The 26,145-nt window shown below is 43.4% G+C and overlaps 1 protein-coding gene across 4 annotated transcripts in view; it reads left to right on the top strand.

Annotated features, from left to right (window-relative positions):
* The window catches only part of arhgap29a (Rho GTPase activating protein 29a), an 80,993-nt gene extending 54,975 nt beyond the window's left edge, over positions 1–26,018 (top strand). For 3 of the 4 annotated variants that reach the window (XM_029698131.1, XM_029698147.1, XM_029698156.1), the window contains 13 exons: positions 6,112–6,273; positions 6,878–7,015; positions 7,237–7,439; positions 8,658–8,842; positions 10,006–10,134; positions 11,278–11,376; positions 14,808–14,971; positions 20,377–20,565; positions 20,753–20,890; positions 21,128–21,363; positions 21,618–21,954; positions 23,384–23,492; positions 23,614–26,018. In XM_029698131.1, coding sequence (XP_029553991.1) covers positions 6,112–6,273; positions 6,878–7,015; positions 7,237–7,439; positions 8,658–8,842; positions 10,006–10,134; positions 11,278–11,376; positions 14,808–14,971; positions 20,377–20,565; positions 20,753–20,890; positions 21,128–21,363; positions 21,618–21,954; positions 23,384–23,492; positions 23,614–24,635 — 3,111 coding nt within the window. In that variant the 3' untranslated portion in view covers positions 24,636–26,018. The remainder of the gene's footprint in view (positions 1–6,111; positions 6,274–6,877; positions 7,016–7,236; positions 7,440–8,657; positions 8,843–10,005; positions 10,135–11,277; positions 11,377–14,807; positions 14,972–20,376; positions 20,566–20,752; positions 20,891–21,127; positions 21,364–21,617; positions 21,955–23,383; positions 23,493–23,613) is intronic. The other variant, XM_029698140.1, reaches the window with a different exon arrangement.
* Positions 26,019–26,145: the final 127 nt, after the last annotated feature.

The following is a 26,145-nucleotide window of genomic DNA, read 5'->3' as shown; positions in this document are numbered from 1 at the left end:
AAGGACTGTGTTGGTTAGTGTTTATCTCTAAGGACTGGGTTGGTTAGTGTGTACTGTATCTCTAAGGACTGGGTTGGTTAGTGTGTATCTCTAAGGACTGGGTTGGTTAGTGTAAATCTCTAAGGATTTGGTTGGTTAGTGTGTATCTCTAAGGACTGGGTTGGTTAGTGTGTATCTCTAAGGACTGGGTTGGTTAGTGTTTATCTCTAAGGACTGGGTTGGTTAGTGTTTATCTCTAAGGACTGGGTTGGTTAGTGTTTATCTCTAAGGACTGGGTTGGTTAGTGTGTACCTCTAAGGACTGGGTTGGTTAGTATGTATCTCTAAGGACTGGGTTGGTTAGTATGTATCTCTAAGGACTGGGTTGGTTAGTATGTACCTCTAAGGTTAGTGTTTATCTCTAAGGACTGGGTTAGTTGGTATGTACTGTATCTCTAAGGATTTGGTTGGTTAGTGTGTATCTCTAAGGACTGGGTTGGTTAGTGTGTATCTCTAAGGACTGGGTTGGTTAGTGTTTATCTCTAAGGATTGGGTTGGTTAGTGTGTATCTCTAAGGACTGGGTTGGTTAGTGTTTATCTCTAAGGACTGGGTTGGTTAGTGTTTATCTCTAAGGACTGGGTTGGTTAGTGTTTATCTCTAAGGACTGGGTTGGTTAGTGTGTACCTCTAAGGACTGGGTTGGTTAGTATGTATCTCTAAGGACTGGGTTGGTTAGTATGTATCTCTAAGGACTGGGTTGGTTAGTATGTACCTCTAAGGACTGGGTTGGTTAGTGTGTCTCTCTAAGGACTGGGTTGGTTAGTGTGTATCTCTAAGGACTGGGTTGGTTAGTGTGTATCTCTAAGGACTGGGTTGGTTAGTGTGTATTTCTAAGGACTGGGTTGGTTAGTGTGTATCTCTAAGGACTGGGTTGGTTAGTGTGTATCTCTAAGGACTGGGTTGGTTAGTATGTATATTTAAGGACTGGGGTGGTTAGTATGTACTGTATCTCTAAGGACTGGGTTGGTTAGTGTATATCTCTAAGGACTGGGTTGGTTAGTGTTTATCTCTAAGGACTGGGTCGGTTAGTGTTTATCTCTAAGGACTGGGTCGGTTAGTGTGTATCTCTAAGGACTATGTTGGTTAGTATGTACTGTATCTCTAAGGACTGGGTTGGTTAGTGTGTATCTCTAAGGACTCGTTGGTTAGTGTGTATCTCTAAGGACTGGGTTGGTTAGTATGTATCTCTAAGGACTGGGTTGGTTAGTGTTTATCTTTAAGGACTGGGTTGGTTAGTATGCATCTCTAATGACTGGGTTGGTTAGTGTATTTCTCTAAGGACTGGGTTGGTTAGTGTTTTTCTCTAAGGACTGGGTTGGTTAGTACATACTGTATCTCTAAGGACTGGGTTGGTTAGTGTGTATCTCTAAGGACTGGGTTGGTTAGTGTGTATCTCTAAGGACTGGGTTGGTTAGTATGTACTGTATCTCTAAGGACTGGGTTGGGTTAGTGTTTATCTCTAAGGACTGGGTTAGTTAGTATGTACTGTATCTCTAAGGACTGGGTTGGTTAGTGTTATCACTAAGGACTGGGTTAGTTAGTATGTATCTCTAAGGACTGGGTTGGTTAGTGTTTATCTCTAAGGACTGGGTTGGTTAGTGTTTGTCTTTAAGGCCTGGGTTGGTTAGTATGTATCTCTAAGGACTGGGTTGGTTAGTGTGTATCTCTAAGGACTGGGTTGGTTAGTGTTTATCTCTAAGGACTGGGTTGGTTAGTGTTTATCTCTAAGGACTGGGTTGGTTAGTGTGTATCTCTAAGGACTGGGTTGGTTAGTGTTTATCTCTAAGGACTGGGTTGGTTAGTGTTTGTCTTTAAGGCCTGGGTTGGTTAGTATGTATCTCTAAGGACTGGGTTGGTTAGTGTGTATCTCTTAGGACTGGGTTGGTTAGTGTTTATCTCGAAGGACTGGGTTGGTTAGTATGTATCTCTAAGGATTGGGATGTTAGTATGTACTGTATCTCTAAGTAATGGGTTGGTTAGTGTTTATCTCTAAGGACTGGGTTGGTTAGTATGTATCTCTAAGGACTGAGTTGGTTAGTGTGTATCTCTAAGGACTGGGTTGGTTAGTATGTATATTTAAGGACTGGGGTGGTTAGTATGTACTGTATCTCTAAGGACTGGGTTGGTTAGTGTATATCTCTAAGGACTGGGTTGGTTAGTGTTTATCTCTAAGGACTGGGTCGGTTAGTGTTTATCTCTAAGGACTGGGTCGGTTAGTGTGTATCTCTAAGGACTATGTTGGTTAGTATGTACTGTATCTCTAAGGACTGGGTTGGTTAGTGTGTATCTCTAAGGACTCGTTGGTTAGTGTGTATCTCTAAGGACTGGGTTGGTTAGTATGTATCTCTAAGGACTGGTTTGGTTAGTGTTTATCTTTAAGGACTGGGTTGGTTAGTATGCATCTCTAATGACTGGGTTGGTTAGTGTATTTCTCTAAGGACTGGTTTGGTTAGTGTTTTTCTCTAAGGACTGGGTTGGTTAGTACATACTGTATCTCTAAGGACTGGGTTGGTTAGTGTGTATCTCTAAGGACTGGGTTGGTTAGTGTGTATCTCTAAGGACTGGGTTGGTTAGTATGTACTGTATCTCTAAGGACTGGGTTGGTTAGTGTTTATCTCTAAGGACTGGGTTAGTTAGTATGTACTGTATCTCTAAGGACTGGGTTGGTTAGTGTTTATCACTAAGGACTGGGTTAGTTAGTATGTATCTCTAAGGACTGGGTTGGTTAGTGTTTATCTCTAAGGACTGGGTTGGTTAGTGTTTGTCTTTAAGGCCTGGGTTGGTTAGTATGTATCTCTAAGGACTGGGTTGGTTAGTGTGTATCTCTAAGGACTGGGTTGGTTAGTGTGTATCTCTTAGGACTGGGTTGGTTAGTGTTTATCTCGAAGGACTGGGTTGGTTAGTATGTATCTCTAAGGATTGGGATGGTTAGTATGTACTGTATCTCTAAGGAATGGGTTGGTTAGTGTTTATCTCTAAGGACTGGGTTGGTTAGTATGTATCTCTAAGGACTGGGTTGGTTAGTATGTACTGCATTTCTAAGGACTGGATTGGTTAGTGTTTATCTTTAAGGCCTGCGTTGGTTAGTGTGTATCGCTAAGGACTGGGTTGGTTAGTGTATTTCTCTAAGGACTGGGTTGGCTAGTATGTACCTCTAAGGACTGGGTTGGTTAGTATGTATCTCTAAGGACTGGGTTGATTAGTATGTATCTCTAAGGACTGGGTTTGTTAGTATGTATCTCTAAGGACTGGGTTGGTCAGTGTGTACTGTATCTCTAAGGACTGGGTTGGTTAGTATGTATCTCTAAGGACTGGGTTGGTTAGTATGTATCTCTAAGGACTGGGTTTGTTAGTATGTATCTCTAAGGACTGGGTTGGTCAGTGTGTACTGTATCTCTAAGGACTGGGTTGGTTAGTGTGTATCTCTAAGGACTGGGTTGCTAGTGTAAATCTCTAAGGACTAAGTTGGTTAGTGTTTATCTCTAAGGACTGGGTTGGTTTGTGTTTATCTCTAAGGACTGGGTTGGTTAGTGTGTACTGTGTCTCTAAGGACTGGGTTGGTTAGTGTGTATCTCTAAGGACTAAGTTGGTTAGTGTAAATCTCTAAGGACTGGGTTGGTTAGTATAATTCTCTAAGGACTAAGTTGGTTAGTGTTTATCTCTAAGGACTGGGTTGGTTTGTGTTTATCTCTAAGGACTGGGTTGGTTAGTGTTTATCTCTAAGGACTGGTTTGGTTAGTGTGTATCTCTAAGGACTGGGTTGGTTAGTGTGTATCTCTAAGGACTGGGTTGGTTAGTGTGTATCTCTAAGGACTTGGTTGGTTAGTGTAAATCTCTAAGGATTTGGTTGGTTAGTGTGTATCTCTATGGACTGGGTTGGTTAGTGTGTATCTCTAAGGACTGGGTTGGTTAGTGTTTATCTCTAAGGACTGGGTTGGTTAGTGTTTATCTCTAAGGACTGGGTTGGTTAGTGTTTATCTCTAAGGACTGGGTTGGTTAGTGTGTATCTCTAAGGACTGGGTTGGTTAGTGTTTATCTCTAAGGACTGGGTTGGTTAGTGTGTACCTCTAAGGACTGGGTTGGTTAGTGTGTAACTCTAAGGACTGGGTTGTTTAGTATGTATCTCTAAGGACTGGGTTGGTTAGTATGTATCTCTAAGGACTGGGTTGGTTAGTGTTTATCTCTAAGGACTGGGTTGGTTAGTGTGCATCTCTTAGCACTGGGTTGGTTAGTGTTTATCTCTAAGGACTGGGTTGGTTAGTGTTTATCTCTAAGGACTGGGTTGGTTAGTGTGTATCTCTAAGGACTGGGTTGGTTAGTGTGTATCTCTAAGGACTGGGTTGGTTAGTGTGTATCTCTATGGACTGGGTTGGTTAGTGTGTATCTCTAAGGACTTGGTTGGTTAGTGTAAATCTCTAAGGATTTGGTTGGTTAGTGTGTATCTCTAAGGACTGGGTTGGTTAGTGTGTATCTCTAAGGACTGGGTTGGTTAGTGTTTATCTCTAAGGACTGGGTTGGTTAGTGTTTATCTCTAAGGACTGGGTTGGTTAGTGTTTATCTCTAAGGACTGGGTTGGTTAGTGTGTATCTCTAAGGACTGGGTTGGTTAGTGTTTATCTCTAAGGACTGGGTTGGTTAGTGTGTACCTCTAAGGACTGGGTTGGTTAGTGTGTAACTCTAAGGACTGGGTTGTTTAGTATGTATCTCTAAGGACTGGGTTGGTTAGTATGTATCTCTAAGGACTGGGTTGGTTAGTGTTTATCTCTAAGGACTGGGTTGGTTAGTGTGCATCTCTTAGCACTGGGTTGGTTAGTGTTTATCTCTAAGGACTGGGTTGGTTAGTGTTTATCTCTAAGGACTGGGTTGGTTAGTGTGTATCTCTAAGGACTGGGTTGGTTAGTGTGTATCTCTAAGGACTGGGTTGGTTAGTGTGTATCTCTAAGGACTGGGTTGGTTAGTGTAAATCTCTAAGGATTTGGTTGGTTAGTGTTTATCTCTAAGGACTGGGTTGGTTAGTGTGTATCTCTAAGGACTGGGTTGGTTAGTGTTTATCTCTAAGGACTGGGTTGGTTAGTGTGTACCTCTAAGGACTGGGTTGGTTAGTGTTTATCTCTAAGGACTGGGTTGGTTAGTGTGTACCTCTAAGGACTGGGTTGGTTAGTGTTTATCTCTAAGGACTGGGTTGGTTAGTGTTTATCTCTAAGGACTGGGTTGGTTAGTGTGTATCTCTAAGGACTGGGTTGGTTAGTGTTTATCTCTAAGGACTGGGTTGGTTAGTATGTATCTCTAAGGACTGGGTTGGTTAGTGTTTATCTCTAAGGACTGGGTTGGTTAGTGTGCATCTCTTAGCACTGGGTTGGTTAGTGTTTATCTCTAAGGACTGGGTTGGTTAGTGTTTATCTCTAAGGACTGGGTTGGTTAGTGTGTATCTCTAAGGACTGGGTTGGTTAGTGTGTATCTCTAAGGACTGGGTTGGTTAGTGTTTATCTCTAAGGACTGTGTTTGTTAGTGTGTACCTCTAAGGACTGGGTTGGTTAGTGTGTATCTCTAAGGACTGGGTTGGTTAGTGTGTACCTCTAAGGACTGGGTTGGTTATTGTGTACCTCTAAGGACTGGGTTGGTTAGTGTGTATTTCTAAGGACTGAGTTGGTTAGTGTGTATCGCTAAGGACTGGGTTGGTTCGTGTTTATCTCTAAGGACTGTGTTTGTTAGTGTGTACCTCTAAGGACTGGGTTGGTTAGTGTGTATCTCTAAGGACTGGGTTGGTTAGTGTGTACCTCTAAGGACTGGGTTGGTTATTGTGTACCTCTAAGGACTGGGTTGGTTAGTGTGTATTTCTAAGGACTGAGTTGGTTAGTGTGTATCTCTAAAGACAGTTTATTTGTGTTTCCTTTGTGTGTTGTGGAACCATGTTTTGCCTTTGTAGTGTGACAGAAAATTGGTTGAAAAAAGAACAATGATTAGGGCTGAGTCAACAATTTTGTAGCAGACATGTTTGTGTGCGTACATGTGTGTGGTTTAGTGTGTTTGTTTGCCTTGTGTTTCCCTTGTGTTAACGCTGTGTGTGTTTTCAGCATGAGGCGGACAGTGCCCTGAGGAAGGCCCGTGTTCTGCAGGCCCAGAGACAGGAGGAGTATGAGAAGGCCCGGGTGTCCACCAGCCGAGTAGAGGAGGAGCAGCTGGGAGCAGCCAAGCTGGAGAAGAGACGCAGGCTGGAGGAAGAGGCTCTGCAGAAGGTAAAATGTCTTGTCCCTAAGGTTTATAGCTCATCCATGTCATGTCTGAGGCCCATAGCTCATCCATGTCATCTCTGAGGCCCATAGCTCATCCGTGAGGCCCATAGATCATCCGTGAGGCCCATAGATCATCCGTGAGGCCCATAGATCATCCCTGAAACACATAGCTCATCCCTTAGGCCCATAGTTACCCACTGAGGCCCAAAGCTTGAGGCCTAGGGTTACTGAATTAGTCGACGCTCTTATTAGTTGATGCTCTTATCCAGAGTTAACCACTTCTGAACAACTAACCCATTTTTTATTTAAAAAATGTATTTAACTAGGCAAGTCAGTTAAGAACAAATGCTTATTTACAATGACGGCCTACACCAGCCAAACCCGGACGACACTGGGCCAATTGTGCGCCGCCCTATGGGACTCCCAATCACAGCCGGTTGTGATACAGCCTGGATTCAAACCAGGGTGTCTGTAGACCACTGTGCCACTCGGGAACCCATAACTGCTACATGGGAATCCACATTGACATATTGATTGTAGTTGTGTGCAGTTCTGCTTGACATGTTATTCTCCCCCCCCCCCCCCCCCCCCCCACTCTTTTCCATAGGCGGATGAGGCCAGAGACCACTGCAAGGCCTGTCTGACAGATTTAGGGGTGAAGAGAGTGGACCTGGCCAACACCAAGAGTGAGATCCTCACCCAGTTACGAAAGCTGGTCTTCCAGTGTGACCTCACTCTGAAAGCAGTATGTTGACAAATATATCTTACAGGATCCAAATGTTTTGAGTAAAATCAAATATTCCCCAAAATATAGTAGATAGTAATATAGTATGTATATAGTATGTCCAGTGACTACTAAAGGCCATTTTTTGACATTTTGTCTGGTGTAGATACTGTCATAAAAGCTCATTCTAATTTTATGGGTGCTGTATCTCATGGGTTTTCTCTGTGTGTACGTCTCCTCAGGTGACAGTGAATTGGTTCCAGCTTCAGCAGGCCCAGGTTGTGTCTCTACCCGTCAACCACCAGTCTCTGTGTGAGAGCGCCAAGCTGTACGAGCCGGGTCAGCGATACGTTGGCTTCGTCAGGAGTCTTCCTGCCCAGTCAGACAGACCCAGGGTGGAGTCCTACTCCTTCGACGCCACCGTCTCACACTGTAACAACGCAGGGTGAGGGGAACACTGGATGGATGCTGTGATTTTGATTATTCTACTACTTTGGCTTAAACTCACTCTTTGATCCTTAAACATAAATAGTGTGTGTGTGTGTGTGTGTGTGTGTGTGTGTGTGTGTGTGTGTGTGTGTGTGTGTGTGTGTGTGTGTATGTGTGTGTGTGTGTGTGTGTGTGTGTGTGTGTGTGTGTGTGTGTGTGTGTGTGTGTGCCTAAAAACTTGTGAAGCATCATCGTAAATAGGATGAGATCTCCATGAGTGCCATCATATGAACAAATTAGTGAGTTGCTCTCTGTGGGAGAGCAGGAAGATTGTGTTTTGAGAGAAAAAGCCTTATGGAGAATGGTATTATATTTAGTGATTTGCTGAGAGAACGAGTGACTGGGAGAGCGGGAGAGAGCGAGCGAGAGAGAGAGAAAGAGCGCGAGAGAGAGAGAAAGAGAGAGATTTTTTTTAGAGGGATTGTGTTAGAGAGGGGAACACAATTGAGTTTGGTCTGCAGGACTTCCTGAGGTAGTGACTGGTCATGGGAAAGAGAAAGAGAGAGAGAGGTGAAGAAAGAGGTAGGGGGAAGGGGAAAACTCTGTTTTCATAATACTATTTCAGGCCATGCCTTCGGACTGAAACTACAATCTAAGTTGTTCAACTCTCTTGCTGATCCGTGTACAGATGTAAGATAGGCCCAAGTTTGCCCACTGGACCATTCTTAACTTCATACAAAAAAATATCATTTTTAGCCCTTCCGTTCATGAGTGGTCGTCATAGACTCTGCTTGTGTAAGGATGTACGTAGTGAAACAGAGTGTGGACGTAGATACTTTGTTCTTGGTTTGTTTACTTCTCTGAGCAAAAGCAGTGGGGCGACACGGAGGGGAAGCAGGGGTTCATTATAGACCTATATCCTATAGACTGCCTATATGCACGTCTTTGTAGGAGGGCCCGTTGATTGGTATTAGATCCATTGATTATTAGTAGTCCGTTATCAATTTCCACATATGTGAATGTTGATTGGGCTGTTCATTTCAGGTTTCTATTGATGTTAATGGGAATAATCAATTGCCTTTCTCAGATATTCAGTTTGGTGATTATGTATGTAAAGGCTATGGATCCGTCCATGTGAGTTCATGTTGATTGATTACAGTACCGTCACAAGACACTTGATAATCTCTATGTTGCCTATAACGTGAGATGGAATGTTCATCTAAACTCTTCCCAGGTTGCCCCTCGCCAAGCGGTCGTTGAGCAGCACCCACTGCAGTACCCACAGTTCCCACGGTAACCTGTCTCAGATGTCCGTCACCTCTGGGGACTTCCTGGGGACCAACGAGGTGGAGAGCCCGGTCAACACACGGCCCGCCAAGATCTCTGAGAGACGGTCCAACAGCAGCACCGACATCCAAGGTAGTCTAGTGATAGCCTAGTCATTTATGGAGAAATACATGCGGGTTTCTGATGAGGCTTGATCCTATAATACAGGTTAATAAACAACAAGAGGAAGGAATGAAAACACTAATTTTTCTTTTAAAGCATACACGAGATAGAGATCAAATCCAAATCAAATCAGATTATATTTGTCGCATGCTTCGTAAACGACAGGTGTAAACTTACAGTGAAATGCTTACTTACGGGATCTTCCCAACAATGCAGAGAGAAAGAAAATAGAGAAATAATAAAACAGTAATAACACGTAATAATACAAGTAATAATAAATACACAGTGAGTAATGGTAACTTGGCTATATCCACAGAGTACCAGTACCGTGTCCATGTGCAGCGGTACGAGGTAAATTAGGTAGATATGTACACATAACTTGGGTGAGCGAGAGTGTGCGAGAGTGTATGTGTTGTGCTTGTGTTGGTGTGAGTGAGTCTGGAAGCCTCCAGGTTGACTGTCTGTCATTCAGGGACACACACACCTTCACACACACTCTCACACACTCATTCACACGCACTCAGATCAGCTCATGACACTGATAGACTTATCTCACACTTCACTGCAGGCCAAATTAACACTTTACCCCCAATATTTTTTTAGTAGGCAAAACTTCCCCCTGTCATAATCTTCGGTAGATGTTGAATTACTTTTACAGTTTGGTAATCTCAATCTTCTTCATGTCCAGGACCTCATAGGCATTGAGAAAAAAATACATGTTTTGAATGTAAAAGGAATGCTTACATAATCAACCCATTCATGATATATCATTTTTTGTTTGTATTCGTTTGATGTGTACAGAGGTCTATGGGATGATGATCTCCTTTTGTGATCATCAAGTGTTTCCATGTAAACCACTTGATACTGAATTAATGTGTCCTCTATCCCACACATAACCCACTCATTATGCCTTTATCAATGAGGATGCAATTAGCCAGTCTAGTCCATGTTTCCTTGACTGAATTTGAATGAGCTGAATTTCTGAATAGCTACATTCATGCATTCATTTTGTTTAAAATGTTTCAATAACTAAACGTAAAAGATTTTCAGTTATGAATGATTGGATAAATGCAAATGTATTGGAAGAGTACAGTAACAGATGCAGAATGAGTATTTCCTATTGTGTGTTCCAGCTCTGAGGATCCAGGGCCCGTTCCGACCCTGGGGAACGGGTAGTCAGGGCGGGGGGATGTGCAGTGACTCAGAGAGCGCCGGAGGCAGCAGCGAGTCCAGATCCATGGACTCCCCCACCGCCAGCCCAGGTAAGGCCCCATCTCTCCACCCACCTCCTCCCTATATACCCTTCCTAGCCCAGGGCCATATCTCCACACAACCTTCTATCCATTGGCTTGGCAGCCACCTTCCAAACACCTGGCACCAACCAGCTCCGCCCCCTGTCTGCCTTAGCTTTCATCACCTGTTGAAAGGAATTGATTGATGGTTGTTATATCATAGCAGCCTCCCTCCTAGACGTGACAGAGACAGACGAAAAATAAAATAACCAGACACAGAGACAGACAGACTGACAGTGGGAGCATGCCTGAGTCCTGAAGGTGTATCTATAATACCCTGGAGAGGGACGTGATCTACAGGCTGTGTAAATAACAGTGACATTTTCTGGAGTTTTGGGTTGTTCTGGTGTTATTTTGTGTTGATTATCTAATAGCGTTACGATGTGCTTCCTTCAAATTAATTATAGTGTTACAATCATGTTATAATCATACAAAACAAGCGTTCCAGAGTGAGATGTTTTATTTAACTAGTTATAGTTCATTTAACTGGATTAAGCAATCTGACTCGTTAGCACCTTTGGACTCATACATATCTAGAATGATTGGAATGAGAGTTTGCTATCTAGTCAGTCCTATATTTCCAAAGTGCCCCAATGTCTGGAGAAATGTGTGGAATGTGGCCTATCACTTGTCTGACGTTGGCCTCTAGTCCAGGCCATTATCAGAACAGTAAGGGATCAACCAGAAGGATTGATCATTGAATGTAGCTGTGAATCACCCAGAATGACTCGTGGGTGGTCCCCTGTTGGTCCCCTGACCTCTTGCCATTGGAGGGTCCTGTGTTATAATAGCTGGACACTCTTCGACAGTCGCTCAGTTCATACCAAGCCAGGCTTGAAGCTATTGCTAGAAAGGAGCAGACATTCTGAGATAACCTAAAACCAAGGATCTACTAATAAATATAATAATATAATATATAATAACATAATATGTGCCATTTAGCAGACACTTTCATCCAAAACGACCTACAGTCATGCGTGCTTACTGCATACAATTGATATTACTACTAGACCAGGCCTCATTTAGACGGTGGACAGTAGTACTGAGTAGCTAGACAGTTGTATTGAGAAGTTACTATGAGAATATGTCGTGCGTTCACTGCCTCCTGCTTAGGTGATTTCAAGAGGAGATTACCCAGAACCCCCTCCACGGGGACTATGTCGTCAGCTGATGACCTGGACGAGAGAGAGCCACCCTCGCCGTCAGACAACGGTGAGTCAGAGAGTTCATTCATTTGATATGTTTCTATATGCTTGCTTTGGCAAAGGGAAGTTCAGGGAAGGTGTGTGTGTGTGTGTGTGTGTGTGTGTGTGTGTGTGTGTGTGTGTGTGTGTGTGTGTGTGTGTGTGTGTAGGTGTGTGTGTGTGTGTGTGTGTGTCTGTGTGTGTGTGTGTGTGTGTGTGTGTGTGGTTTAACAGTTGCTTGAAATGTCATAAGAGTATGTGGTAACAGTTGACAGTCTCATTTGGAGCAATAATCTCTTCAGCAGCAAAGCAAAGGTAGGCTAGCAGTTAGAGCATTAGTCCAGTAAATGTTGCTATTTTGAATCTCCATGGTGAACAAATCTACCGATGTGCCCTTGAGCTAGGCACTTAACCCTTATTGCTCCAGGGTCGCTGTTGATAATGGCAGACACTGGCTGCGACCTCACTCTCAGAGGGTGTCTCAGGGGGAGTTGGGATATGCAAAAAAACACATTTCCAATTACACACGTGTATAAGAGATCTTCTTTCTAAAACACTATATATCCATTTTCAGAAATGTGGGTAAGTTAGCTTTTATTGTTAAAAGATCTTATGAACGAGATTGGTGTGTTTTTTCACTAATCATGGCATGGAGTTGTTTAAAGACAGACGTATTTGTTTGAAATGTATCATTGATGGTTTCATTTCAGAGAGACAAATAATCAAAATGGTAAATATCCGCCTCACTCAGAGAAATATGTAGTACCGCTAGGTTTTACACAGTCAAATATAACTATATTTTTTATACATTTCTTTAACTAGGCAAGTCAGTTAAGAACAAATTCTTATTTTCAATGACAGTCTAGGAACAGTGGGTTAACTGCCTTGTTCAGGGGCAGAACAACAGATGTTTACCTTGTCAGCTCAGGATTTGATCTTGCAACCTAGGCTACCTGCCACCCCAAGTAACTGATACATTTGTGTTATCAACATAAAAAACTATGAATCAATACAGTAATAGATCTGTATGTAAAACATTTACAGTGCCTTCAGAAAGTAGTCATACCCCTTGATTCCACATTTTGTTGTGTTACAGCGTGAATTAAATATATGTTTTGTTCTCACCCATCTACACACAATACCCAATAATGACAAAGTGAAAACATGTTTTCAGAAATGTGCGCAACTTTATTGAAAATAAAATACAGAAATATCACATTTACATAAGTATCCAAACCCCTGTCAAAACATGTTAGAATCACCATTGGCAACGATTACAGCTGTGAGTGTTTCTGAGTAAGTGGTGGCATGTAGTCTAGCGGTTAAGAGCGTTGGGCCATGGCCTCCTGAGTGGCGCAGCAGTCTGAGGCACTGCATCGCAATGCTAGAGGCGTCACTACAGACCCGGGTCCTTGTCCCATCGCGCTCTAGACACTCCTGTGGTGGGCAGGGTGCATCTACGCTGACACGGTTGCCAGTTGGACGGTGTTTCCTCCAACACATTGGTGTGGCTGGCTCCGTGTTAAGCGAGAAGTGTGTCAAGAAGCGGTGCAGCTTGGCAGGGTCGTGTTTTGGAGGACACATGGCTCTCGACCTTCGCCTCTCCCGAGTCCGTACTGGAGTTGCAGCGATGGGACAAGGCTGTAATTATCAGTTGAATATCACAAAATTGGGAAGAAAAAGGGGTAAAAAAAATAAAACAGCGTTTGGCCAGTGACCGAAAGGTTGCTTGTTTGAATACCTGAGCCGTGTAGATGAAAAATCTGTCGATGTGCCCTTGAGCAAGGCACTTAACCCTAATTGCTCCTGTAAGCCGCTCTGAATAAGAGTGTCTGCTAAATGTAAGTCTCTAAGAGCTTTGCACACCTAGATTATACAATTCTTATTAAAAAATTCTTCAATCTCTGTCAAGTTGGTTGTTGATCATTGCTAGACAACCATTTTAAAGTCTTGCCATAGATTTTCAATCCAATTTAAGTCAAAACTGTAACTAGATCACTTAGGAACATTCAATGTCATGGTAAGCATCTCGAATGTAGATTTGTCCTTGTGTTTTAAGTTATTGTCCTGCTAAAAGGGAAATTTGTCTCCCAGTGTCTGTTAGAAAGCAGACTTAACCAGGTTTTCCTCTAGGATTTTAACTGTGCTTAGCTCTATTCCTTTTCTTTTTATCCTAAAAAACTACCCAAGTCCTTGCCGATGACAAGGATACCTATACCATGATGCAGCCACCCCTGGGTTCCAAATATGGAGAGTGGTATTCAGTGATATGTTTTATTGGATTTGCCTCAAACATAACACTTTGTGTTCAGGACATAAAGTACTTTGCCACATTTTTTGCATTTTTTATTTAGTACCTTATTGCAAACAGGATGCATGTTTTGGAATATTTTTAATCTGTACAGGCTTCCTTCTTTCTTTTCATTCTGTCATTTTGGTTGTTGATCCATCCTTAGTTTTCTCCTATCACAGCCATTAAACTGTTTCAAAGTCACCATTGGCCTTATGAAATCCCTGAGCGGTTTCCTTCTTCTCTGGCAACTGAGTTAGGAAGGACTCCTTATCTTTGTAGTGGATGATATGTAGTCGGTGTATACTGGGTGTATTGATACACCACCCGAACTGTTATTAATAGCTTCAGTGTGCTCAAAGGGATATTCAATGTCTGCTTTTTTTATTTTTACCCATCTACCAATAGGTGCCCTTCTTTGTGAGGCATTGGAAAACCTCCCTGGTCTTTGTGTTTGAATCTGTGTTTGAAATTGACTGCTCGACTGAGGGACCTTACAGATAATTGTATGTGTGGTGTACAGAGATGAGGTAGTCATTCAAAAATCATGTTAACACTACTATTTCACACAGAGTGAGTCCATGCAACCTATTATGTGACTTGTTTAGCACATTTTTACTACTGAACTTTTCTAGGCTTGCCATAACAGAGGAATTGAATACTTATTGACTCAAGACATTTCAGCTTTTCATTTTTTATTAATTTGTTAACATTTCTAAAAACATAATTCCACTTTGACATTATGTGGTATTGTGTGTAGGCCAGTGACACAAAATCTCAATTTAATCAACAAAATGTGGTAAAAGTCAAGGGGTGTGAATACTTTCTAAAGGCACTGTACATTTGACATTTTAGTAATTTAGCAGATGCTCTTATCCAGAGCGACTTACAATTAGTGTATTCATCTTAAGATAGTTGTTACAACCACATATCACAGTCAAACATACAGTATAAAAACTTCCATTCCAGCTAAACAATGGAGTTTTGCATAAGCACCCACCAAAATTATGATTATTATTAATATTACACTCACTGAGCAAAACAACGTTTGGACCAACAACAGAAAAGACCAATAATACTGAGAGTGATGCTTTTAATGGAGATGATACTGACTCCCTCCCTCTCTCTCTCGCTTTCTTTCCCTCCTCTCTGTCTCTTCTCTCCCTCAGGTCTGAGTGAGATGCTGATAGAGACAGCCAGTTCCCCAGGTCCGTTCCGTAACACCCAGATGTCCAAGGCAGCCCAGACACACAAGCTGAGGAAGCTGAGGGCCCTGTCCAAGTGCAGAGAGTGTGATAGTCTGGTGGTCTTCCATGGGGCTGAGTGTGAGGAGGTGAGTGCAGTGGTTTTCAATCTGGGATGTTCTACCCCTGGAAGTACCTGGCCTATCCACAGGGGGGAATTGGAAAGACTCTTAAGACCATAGGCCTAATGATCAGTGGAACATGAGGGGGTACTTCAGGTAGAGCAAAATGTGATTTTGGGTACAGTAAGTAACCAAATAAGACATACTGGCGCCCGAAGAACATGGCTGACGTTTTACATTCTCCCAACCAATTTTTTTGAGTTTTATGTAACTTATTTTTTTTTACTTATTGTGTACATAATGTTGCTGCTACCGTCTCTTATGACCGAAAATAACTTCTGGGCATCAGAATAGCGATTACTCACCATGGACTGGAAGAAACCTTTTCCTTTAACGAGTCTGACAAGAAGGATATCCTGCTTTCACTGGAACAGGCCCAGATCCACACCTTTTGCGTGAAGAAAAGACGCCGGAAAGGTGACGCAGATCGGGGATCCTTCTGAGAATCCGGAGGCGAGCGAGTAAACTCCCGATGCCTTCCATTCTTCTTGCTAACGTGCAATCATTGGAAAATAAAATTGATGACCTACTATTAAGTTTATCCTACCAACGGGACATTAAAAACTGTAACATCTTATGTTTCACCGGGGTGTGGCTGAACGAAAGATACGGACAATATAGAGTTAGCGGGATTTTCCATGCACCGGCAGAACAGAGACGCTACCTCTGGTAAGACAAGGAGTGGGAGTGTGTGTCTTTTTGTCAATAACAGCTGGTGCGCGATGTCTGATATTAAAGAAGTCTCGAAGTACAGTAAGTAACCAAATAATTATGATAAGCTGCAGACCTCATTATCTACGAAGTGAGTTCTCGTCTGTATTATTTGTCTATTTACCACCACAAAACGGAGCTGGCACTAAGACTGCTCTCAACCAACTCTATAAGGCCATAAGCAAAGAAGAAAATGCTCACCCAGAAGCGGCGCTTTTAGTGGCCGGGGACTTTAATGCAGGCAAACTTAAATCAGTTTTACCAAATTTTTACCAGCATGTCACATGTGCAACCAGGGGGGAAAAATCCTAGACCATCTTTACTCCACACACAGAGATGCATACAAAGCTCTCCCCCGCCCTCCATTTGGCAAATCTGACCATAATTCTATCCTCCTGATTACTGCTTACAAGCAAACATTAACGCAGGAAGTACCAGTGACTCGCTCAATACGGAAGTGGTCAGATGACGCGGATGCTACACTACAGGACTGTTTTGCTAGCACAGACTGGAATATGTGCCAGGATACATCCAATTGCATTGAGGAATACACCACCTCAGTCATCGACTTCATCAATAAGTGCATCGATGACGTCATCCCCACAGTGACTGTACGTACATATCCCAACCAGAAGCCATGGATTACAGGCAACATCCGCATCGAGCTAAAGGCTGGAGCTGCCGCTTTCAAGGAGCAGGAAACTAATCCGGACGCTTTTAAGAAATCCCGCTATGCCCTCAGATGAACCATCAAACAAGCAAAGTGTCAATGCAGGATTAAAATTGAATACTACTACACCGGCTCTGACGCTCGTCGGATGTGACAGGGCTTGAAAACTATTACGGACTACAAAGGGAAACCCAGACGCGAGCTGCCCAGTGACACGAGCCTACCAAACGAGCTAAATGCCTTTTATGCTTGCTTCGAGGCAAGCAACACTGAAGCATGCACAAGAGCACCAGCTGTTCTGGATGACTGTGTGATAACGCTCTAGGTAGCCGATATGAACAAAACCTTTAAACAGGTAAACATTCACCAAGCCACTGGGCCAGACAGATTACCAGGACGTGAACTCAAAACATGCGTGGAACAACTGTCAAGTGTCTTCACTGACATTTTAAACCTCTCCCTGACCGAGTCTGTAATACCTACATGTTTCAAGCAGACCACCATAGTCCCTGTGCCTAAGGAAGCGAAGGTAACCTGCCTAAATGATTACCGCCCCGTGGCACTCATCTCTCATGTCGGTAGCCTTGAAGTGCTTTGAAAGGCTGGTCATGGCTCACATAAACAGCATCCTCCCGGACACCCTAGACCCACTTCAATTCGCATTCCGCCCCAACAGATCCACAGATGACGCAATCTCAATCGCACTCCACACTGCCCTTTCTCACCTGGACAAAAGGTGAGATGTAAGAATGCTGTTCATTGACTACAGCTCAGCATTCAACACCATAGTGCCCACGAAGCTCATCATTAAGCTAAGGACTCTGAGACTAAACACCTCCCTCTGCAAATGGATCCTGGACTTCCTGACGGGCCACCCTCAGGTGGTAAGAGTAGGCAACAACACGTCTGCCACACTGATCCTTAACACTTGGGCCCCTCAGGGGTGTGTACTTAGTCCCCTCCTGTATTCCCTGTTCACCCACGACTGCGTGGCCAAACACGACTCCAACACCATCATTAAGTTTGCTGACAACGCAACAGTGGTAGGCCTGATCACCAACAACGATGAGATGGCCTATAGGGAGGAGGTCAGAGAACTGGCAGTGTGGTGCCAAGAAAAAAACCTCTCCCTCAATGTAAGCAAGACAAAGGAGCTGATCGTGGACTACAGGAAAAGGCGGGCCAAACAGGCCTCCATTAACATCGACGGGTCTGTAGTGGAGCGGGTCGAGAGTTTCAAGTTCCTTGATGTCCACATCACTAACGAACTATCATGGTCCAAACATACCAAGACAGTCGTGAAGAGGGCACGACAAAACCTTTTCCCCCTCAGGAGACTGAAAAGATTTGGCATGGGACCCCAGATCCTCAAAAGATTCTACAGCTGCACCATTGAGAGCATCCTGACCAGTTGCATCACCGCTTGGTATGGCAACTGCTTGGCATCTGACCATAAGGAGCTACAGAGTGTAGTGCGAACGGCCCGGTACATCACTGGGGCCAAGCTTCCTGCCATCCAGGACCTATATAATAGGCGGTGTCAGAGGAAAGCCCATAAAATTGTCAGAGACTCCAGTCACCCAAGTTATAGACTGTTTTTTCTGCTACCGCATGGCAAGCAGTACTGGAGCGCCAAGTCTAGGACCAAAAGGCTCCTAACAGCTTCTACCCTCAAGCCAATAGACTGCTGATCAATTCATAAAAATCGCCACCAGACAATTTACATTGACTGACCCCCCCGTGCTGCTACTCGCTGTTTGTTTGTTATCTGTTAGAGGTCGACCGATTAATCGGAATGGCCGATTAATTAGGGCCGATTTCTAGTTTTCATAACAATCGGTAATCAGCATTTTTGGACACCGATTATGGCCAATTACAGTGCACTCCACGAGGAGACTGCGTGGCAGGCGGACTACCTGTGATGCGAGTGCAGCAAGGAGCCAAGGTAAGGTGCTAGCTAGCATTAAACTTATCTTATAAAAAACAATCTTAACATAATCACTAGTTAACTACACATGGTTGATGCTATTGCGAGTTTATCTAGCTTGTCCTGTGTTGCATATAATCGATGCGGTGCCTGTTAATTTATCATTGAATCACAGTCTACTTCGCCAAACGGGTGATTTAACAAGCGCATTCGCGAAAAAAGCACTGTCGTTGCACCAATGTACCTAATCATAAACATAAATGCCTTTCTTAAAATCAAAACACAAGTATATTTTTTTAAACCTGCATATTTAGTTAAAAGAAATTCATGTTAACAGGCAATATTAACTGGGGCAATTGGGTCACTTCTCTTGCGTTCATTGCACGCAGAGTCAGGGTATATGCAACAGTTTGGGCCGCCTGTCTCATTGCGAACTAATTTGCCAGAATTGTACATAATTATGACATAACATTGAAGGTTGTGCAATGTAACAGCACAATTTAGACTTATTGATGCCATCCGTTAGATAAAATACGGAACGGTTCCGTATTTCACTGAAAGAATAAACGTTTTGTTTTCGAAATGATAGTTTCCGGATTTGACCATATTAATGGCTCATATTTCTGTGTGTTATTATATTATAATTAAGTCTATAATTTGATAGAGCAGTCTGACTGAGCGGTGGTAGGCAGCAGCAGGCTCGTAAGCATTCATTCAAACAGCACTTTCCTGCGTTTGCCAGCAGCTCTTCGCAATGCTTCAAGCATTGTGCTGTTTATGACTTCAAGCCTATCAACTCCCGAGATTATGCTGGCAATACTAAAGTACCTATAAGAACATCCAATAGTCAAAGGTATATGAAATACAAATCGTATAGAGAGAAATAGTCCTATAATTCCTATAATAACTACAACCTAAAACGTCTTACCTGGGAATATTGAAGACTCATGTTAAAAGGAACCACCAGCTTTCATATGTTCTCATGTTCTGAGCAAGGAACTTAAACGTTCGCTTTTTTACATGGCACGTATTGCACATTTACTTACTTCTCCAACACTTTGTTTTTGCATTATTTAAACTAAATTGAACATGTTTCATTATTTATTTGATACTAAATTGATTTTATTGATGTATTATATAAAGTTAAAATAAAAGTGTTCATTGTTCCTTCAGTATTGTTGTAATTGTCATTATTACAGATATATATATATATATATCGGCTGATTAATCGGTACCGGGTTTTTGGTCCTCCAATAATCGGTATCGGTGTTGAAAAATCGGTCGACCTCTATTACCTATGCATAGTCACTTCGCCCCCACCTACATGTACAGGTTACCTCAACTAGCCTGTACCTCCGCAAACTGACTCAGTACCGGTGACATCTGTATATAGCCTCGTTATTGTTATTCTTATTGTGTTATTTTTATTATTACTTTTTATTTTAGCCTACTTGGTAAATATTTTCTTCTTCTTGAACTGCACTGTTGGTTAAGGGCTTGTAAGTAAGTCTACACTTGTTGTATTCGGCACATGTGGCAAATAAAGTTTGATTTGATTAGCACCAATAGGAAAGCGGTTGTAGATGACAAGTAGCCACATGAGAGTCCACAGACTATCAGTTGTCATTTAGAGTGACTTCTCCATCATCCAGCACTAGGTATTTGGACTCATTAAAAGGGGACGTGCAGCGGAAACCAAAGACCTTTTGTTACCCTCTGGGAGCCTGTACGATCCTCTTGTTAGAATGTTCTCTCAGCTCTGCTTATTTTAGATAGAGTTGCATTATATATTTATGGAAACATTCACATTTGGATATATTGGAACAGGACAGTGAAAGATGGTTACTTGAGGGGAATGGTTATTTAGACGATTATGTAACACTGTGGTCCTGTGTGGCTCTGTGAGAGTGGGGTGCTGGCAACGTCAAGGTCGTGGGTTCAATTCCCACAGGGATCACATACACTTACTGAAATATATGCACTCACTGCTAAGTGGCATATATATACAGTATTATTGCTAGCTGACATGGATATTCACTCTTTGACTCCTCTGCTGTTTCCCAGTGCTCCCTGGCTTGCCATAAGAAGTGTTTGGAGACTCTGGCCATCCAGTGTGGTCATAAGAAACTCCAGGGTAGACTGCACCTCTTTGGTGTTGACTTCACCCAGGCAGCTAGGAACAACCCAGATGGTATTCCTTTCATCATCAGGAAGTGTACCTCGGAGATTGAGAATAGAGCGCTGGACATCAAGGTAACATTATGCTAGCTTTTTAAAGTAAGATTATGTTGCCTAGCTATAGTATAGCTAATATTCTCTATTGTTTCAGACGTCATCCACCCCAGTTTTTTTTAAATTAAATATCTCAGTGTTTTTTGCTGCTAAATAATGATTTTTAGGAGAATAATATGGGCTGCTGTGTTGTATCTTGGTTGTCCAGGGGATCTATCGTGTGAATGGGGCCAAGTCTCGTGTGGAGAAGCTCTGTCAGGCATTTGAGAACGGCAAGGACCTGGTGGAGCTATCTGACCTTTACCCCCATGACATCAGCAATGTGCTAAAACTTTACCTGAGACAGGTGGGTTTCACACACACAATTCTTCAGGACAAGATATTTGCTGGTTACAGAGTACATCGGACAGACCACACACTAGCCCAATAATATTTACTTATCTTCCTTCTCTTCATTCATTGCTAGTTTATACTCCTAAATGCTTATCTCTTTGTCTCCAGTCCTGTCTGTTGTATATTTGTCTTCATATTTTTGTCATTCCAGTTTAAAATTAACTTCCTTGTTTATTTTCTCTTCCTGCAGCTTCCAGAGCCTCTCATCCTGTTCCGTTTCTACAACGACTTCATCGGCCTGGCCAAGGAGAGCCAGAACATCATCGTGGACGAGGTGGAGGCATCCAGGGTCAGCCCCGCCTCCCTGACCCCTCCACAGGTCAGCGTGGAGCTCAACCGGGTCCTCTTCAAGATCAAAGACCTCCTGAGACAGCTGCCCCCGGCCCACTACAAGACCCTGCAGTTCCTCATCCAACACCTGCACAGGTACCGAATCTATTCAGAGAATTTAGATGAGTTAACCAGCGCTTACATCTCTGACTTTCACCTAAATCATTTATTGATTTCAATGGGACACTTTGAGTTAAGTCAGCGGATCTCAAGGCAGAATTACAACCCTATAAATACACATACACAACTTAAAACCCACACATCCCACAAAGTGACAACACAAAACTGCAACAGCAGTAACAATGAAGCAGAAGTCCACCTTCATATTTCATCCTTCCTCACCCCTGTAGGGTGACCGAGCAGGCGGAGGAGAACAAGATGACAGCCAGTAACCTAGGTATAATCTTCGGCCCCACGCTAATCAAACCAAGACAGACGGACGCCGAGGTGTCCCTGTCCTCCCTGGTGGACTACCCCTACCAGGCCCTCATCGTGGAGCTCCTCATCAGACACTATCAGATGATCTTTGATGCCCCCCTCAGCCCTCTGCCACGGCCCCAGGGCCCACCAGGCCCCTCTGGGGAGGGTTCTCCTCTGAAGGGTCAGGACGCTAACCCTCGCCTCACCCCTCAGGAGAAGCAGCAGCTTCTCAGCAGACACTCCAAGTCTCTAGTAGACATTAAGGAGGTGAGTGACTTGTCTGATCCCATATTAAAATAGAAGTCAATAGAACCTCAGCACTGACTACAATATATTACATGGCCAAAAGTATGTGGACACCTGCTCGTCAAACATCTCATTCCAAAATCATGGGCATTAATACGGAGTTGGTCCCCACTTTGCTACTATAACAGCCTCCACTCTTCTGGGAAGGCTTTCCACTAGATGTTGGAACATTGCTGTGGGGACTTGCTTCCATTCAGCCACAAGAGCATTAGTGGGGTTGGGCACTGATTTTGGGTGATTAGACCTGGCTTGCAGTCGGCGTTCCAATTCATTCCAAAGGTTGGGTTAAGGTCAGGTCTCTGCAGGCCAGTCAAGTTCTTCCACAACGATCTCGACAAACTATTTCTGCATGGACCTCGCTTTGTGCACGGGGACATTGTCATGCTGAAACAGGAAAGGTCCTTCCCCAAACTGTTGCCACAAAGTTGGAAGCAGAGAATCGTCTAGAACGTCATTATATGCTGTAGCGTTAAGATTTTTTTGCAGGGCCTTACCTGAACCATGAAAAACAGCCCCATACCATTATTCCCCTTTCACCAAAATTCACATTTGGCACTATGCATTCGGGCCGGTATCGTTCTCCTGGCATCCGCCAAACCCAGATTCGTTCATCGGACTGCCGGATGGTGAAGCGTGATTCATCACTCCACAGAACGTGTTTCCGCTGCTCCAGAGTCCAATGGCGGTGAGCTTTACACCACTCCAGCCGATGCTTTGCATTGCACATGGTGATCTTAGGCTTGTGTGCGGCTGCTCGGCCATGGAAACCCCTTTCATGAAGCTCCTAACAAACAGTTATTGTGCTGACGTTGCTTCAGGAGGCAGTTTGGAACTAGTGAGTGTTGCAACCGAGGACAGACGATTTACGCACTTCAGCATTCGGCGGTCCCGTTCTGTGAGCTTGTGTGGCCTACAACTTTGCGGCTGAACCTTTGTTGCTCCTTGATGTTTCCACTTCACAATAACAGCACTTACAGTTGACCGGGGCAGCTCTAGCAGGGCAGACATTTGACGGACTGACTTGTTGGAAAGGTGGCATCCTATGACGGTGCCACATTGAAAGTCACTGAGCTCTTCAGTACCAGCCATTCTACTGCCAATGTTTGTCTGTGGAGATTGCATGACTGTGTGCTCGATTTTATACACCTGTCAGCAACTGGTATAGCTGAAATAGCCGAATCCACTAATTTGAAGGGTTGTCCACATACTTTTGTCCATATAGTGTACCTCACCATCCATATGTTACGGATCTAGCTACTACTACTGACTGAAACAGTAATGATTACTGACTCTCTCTTTCTCTCTCTCTCTCGCCCCCACCCCCTTCTCTTTCTCTTCTTTGTGTTTTTCCCTCTCTGTCCATCTGTTTCCTGTCCTCTGTCCATTGCAGCAGAGCTCTAAAGTGTATAAGCGTCATTCCTCCATAATCCCCTCCACCCATTTAATGGACGAGGTCAGAGAGGGGAAACCCAGGCCTGATGGGAGGGACTATGCACCTGGTCAGTATTGCCCCACTATAGCTGGACACACTGGCCCATAGATACACTGTATACTATAGCCTACTTTGACGTATCACTCCCTGCTACTTTATTACTGACGTGTCTCCTCTTTACTCTGTAGTAGTGGACGAGGACTCAGAGCAACTCAACGGGCTCCTGTCTGGCAGCGTCCCTGAGGTCCAGAGAGCAGAGGGAGAGAGGGACAGGGGGGAGAGGGGTCTTATCCGGGCCCGCCACACCACTTCCCGGGTCCACCTCCGCCAACCCCGCTCCAAGCTTGTCTCCCGACCCATGAGCATGCCTGCCGAACGCCTCCTGAACCCCGCCCACGGCGTGGATGAGAGGAATGCCAGGAACACCGCTGACCTGGACAGCGAGGACGTTACCGGGAGCGCCGGGAGCATTGCGCGGGACCAGTCAATTGAGGAGGTGTCAGAGGACGAGAAGCCAAAGTCGAGGGCGAGCAGCCACTACCGGAGCACGTTCATCGACACGGGGACGTTACGTAGGACCTGGGACAGACAGTACAAGCATTATGACATCACCCCCAGGACAGCTAAGATCATTACCAACCTGCCTACAGCAGACAAAGAGGTGGAGGACTCGACCACAAGCCTCTCCACTTCTGTACCATCATCCTCTTCCATCTACCCCAACAGACCCTACACCATCGCAGTGAGGCCGGGCAGGACTCTGAAAAGGGAGGAGAACGTGTGCGAGTACAGCTCTATGCCCACTGCGTTCAGGCCCCCCCGGACTCTACAGCCACCGCCTGGAACCTTCTACAAACCCCCCTCGGGGAGCAAAGACAAAGTGTTAGGGGACGCGCCACAAAAGAAGCATGCCGAGGCAGCTAACAGTGCAGAGGAGGAAGAACAGGAGGAGGATGATGATGATGACGAAGATGAGGAGGAGGAAGAGGAGATGGGTCTGGAGGTCTCTGTAGACGAGCCCTCTGTGGATGAAGACGATGTGGATGAGGACACTGAGGCTCCGCAGCAGGCTGCAGGCTCCTCTCTGTCCCTGCCCCAATCCCCCAGCTCCAGCCCTGAGGACCTCAGTGACGAGGCCAAGCCCGTGTACCAGAGACTACGGGCCAGACGCTTGCAGGAGTTTGAGCACCGCGAGGCCCATTTTGTATGACCATATTTATCGCCATTACTCACGGGTCGTCATTATAATTAATCAAGAGTAATTTTCCTTCTATGATTAGGATTGAAATGGTCAAATCTGTATAATATGTGCCATATTGTATAAGATAAGAAAAGAAAACTTCAAATCATTTCATGAACTGTGAAAAAAATTACTCACGGAAGTGTTATATATATTAATATATTCCTTGTTATCTTTTTTGGAGTTCCACAGTTGGTGCTGGAAGGAACTGTTGTACTGCAGGTCCCCAAAATGAAGACAGGATGCACTTAGTTAACTACATAACAATGGCTGTATTATAAGTCACTTCACCTTTTCTAGGTTTCTGTTAAAAGGTCTGTATAAAGAACGCCACATAATCAAAACGTGCTTCCAGTACCAATCACTACAAATGTTAAAGAAATAGTTAATTTCCCAAAAGTTAAATCCATCATTGTAGATTTATATGTACAGTATTTTTAACATACGGCTCAATACAAAGTAATGCCAGGATAGCATGTTTTCTCTCTTTTAAACTGTGCAATTACTTTTTATTAAATAAATATACTGTATCTGTTGTATAAAGTTTTGGTACAATGTATTTGTATGTTTATATGCCAAAAATATTATTTCAACAACTGTTACAGTATAGTGTGTATCGCCACTTTATCAAAACTGAATTTGACGCACTTACTTAATCCAGTCTTTCACAGTTATTTTATGCATTACACATTTCTACTTTTTGTAATGCAGTGTTTTGTATACAGTATTACTTTTGTATACCTTTGTATACAGTCATTTGAAAGGTTACAATGTTTAATATATGCTTTATCAAACCTGAAACTGCATGTATTGCTCATTTAACGTGAATGAATAACTCTTATTTATCTTTGACTTGATTGACACTTAGGCATTATATATGGAAAGTGTCTGTATGTAAGTCAGTGGAGATATGCTACAAAGCCACATTTCAAGCAAACATCAACCTGCTCCTTTTAGACGTTTACCTGGAAGGTAACAACCCAACAACTCAACTGAAAAACATTGAATAATATTATTAGAGGTCAGTCAGGTCGTTTCTGGCCTGTTGTAAGAAGTCTATCACAATATTACGATGGGCCAAAACTGTTCTCTTTTTGAAAGTACTATTCAGTTCAGTCAGTGCTGACCAGATATTTTATTCATATCAATTATACTCTCACTTTGTACAGGTTATAAGTACCAGTAAATGCAACATTCATGTAAATGGTATATCCGTCTATATTTTATAAATATTATCTATAAGGGTCTTTGCAGATTGTCTCCAATGTATTAAATCCCTTTCATTGTACAAACAGGTACATACGAACATACACCTTTTTGTAACTTATTAAAATATAGTTGACAACTTCCAAACATGTTTCTGTAATCTTTTGTTATTCCCACACCTACAGTATAGATAGTTGATAAACCAGATTTTGGAGCCTAGGTCAATTCCTAGTTGATGTGAATAAATGGAGCGTAAGAGGAAGAAACCATAACA

This window comes from Salmo trutta, chromosome 2 (assembly GCF_901001165.1).
Source record: "Salmo trutta chromosome 2, fSalTru1.1, whole genome shotgun sequence".
NCBI lineage: Eukaryota > Metazoa > Chordata > Actinopteri > Salmoniformes > Salmonidae > Salmo > Salmo trutta.
Note: the sequence above shows the minus strand (reverse complement) of the source record. Positions and strands in the feature narration are given on the sequence as shown.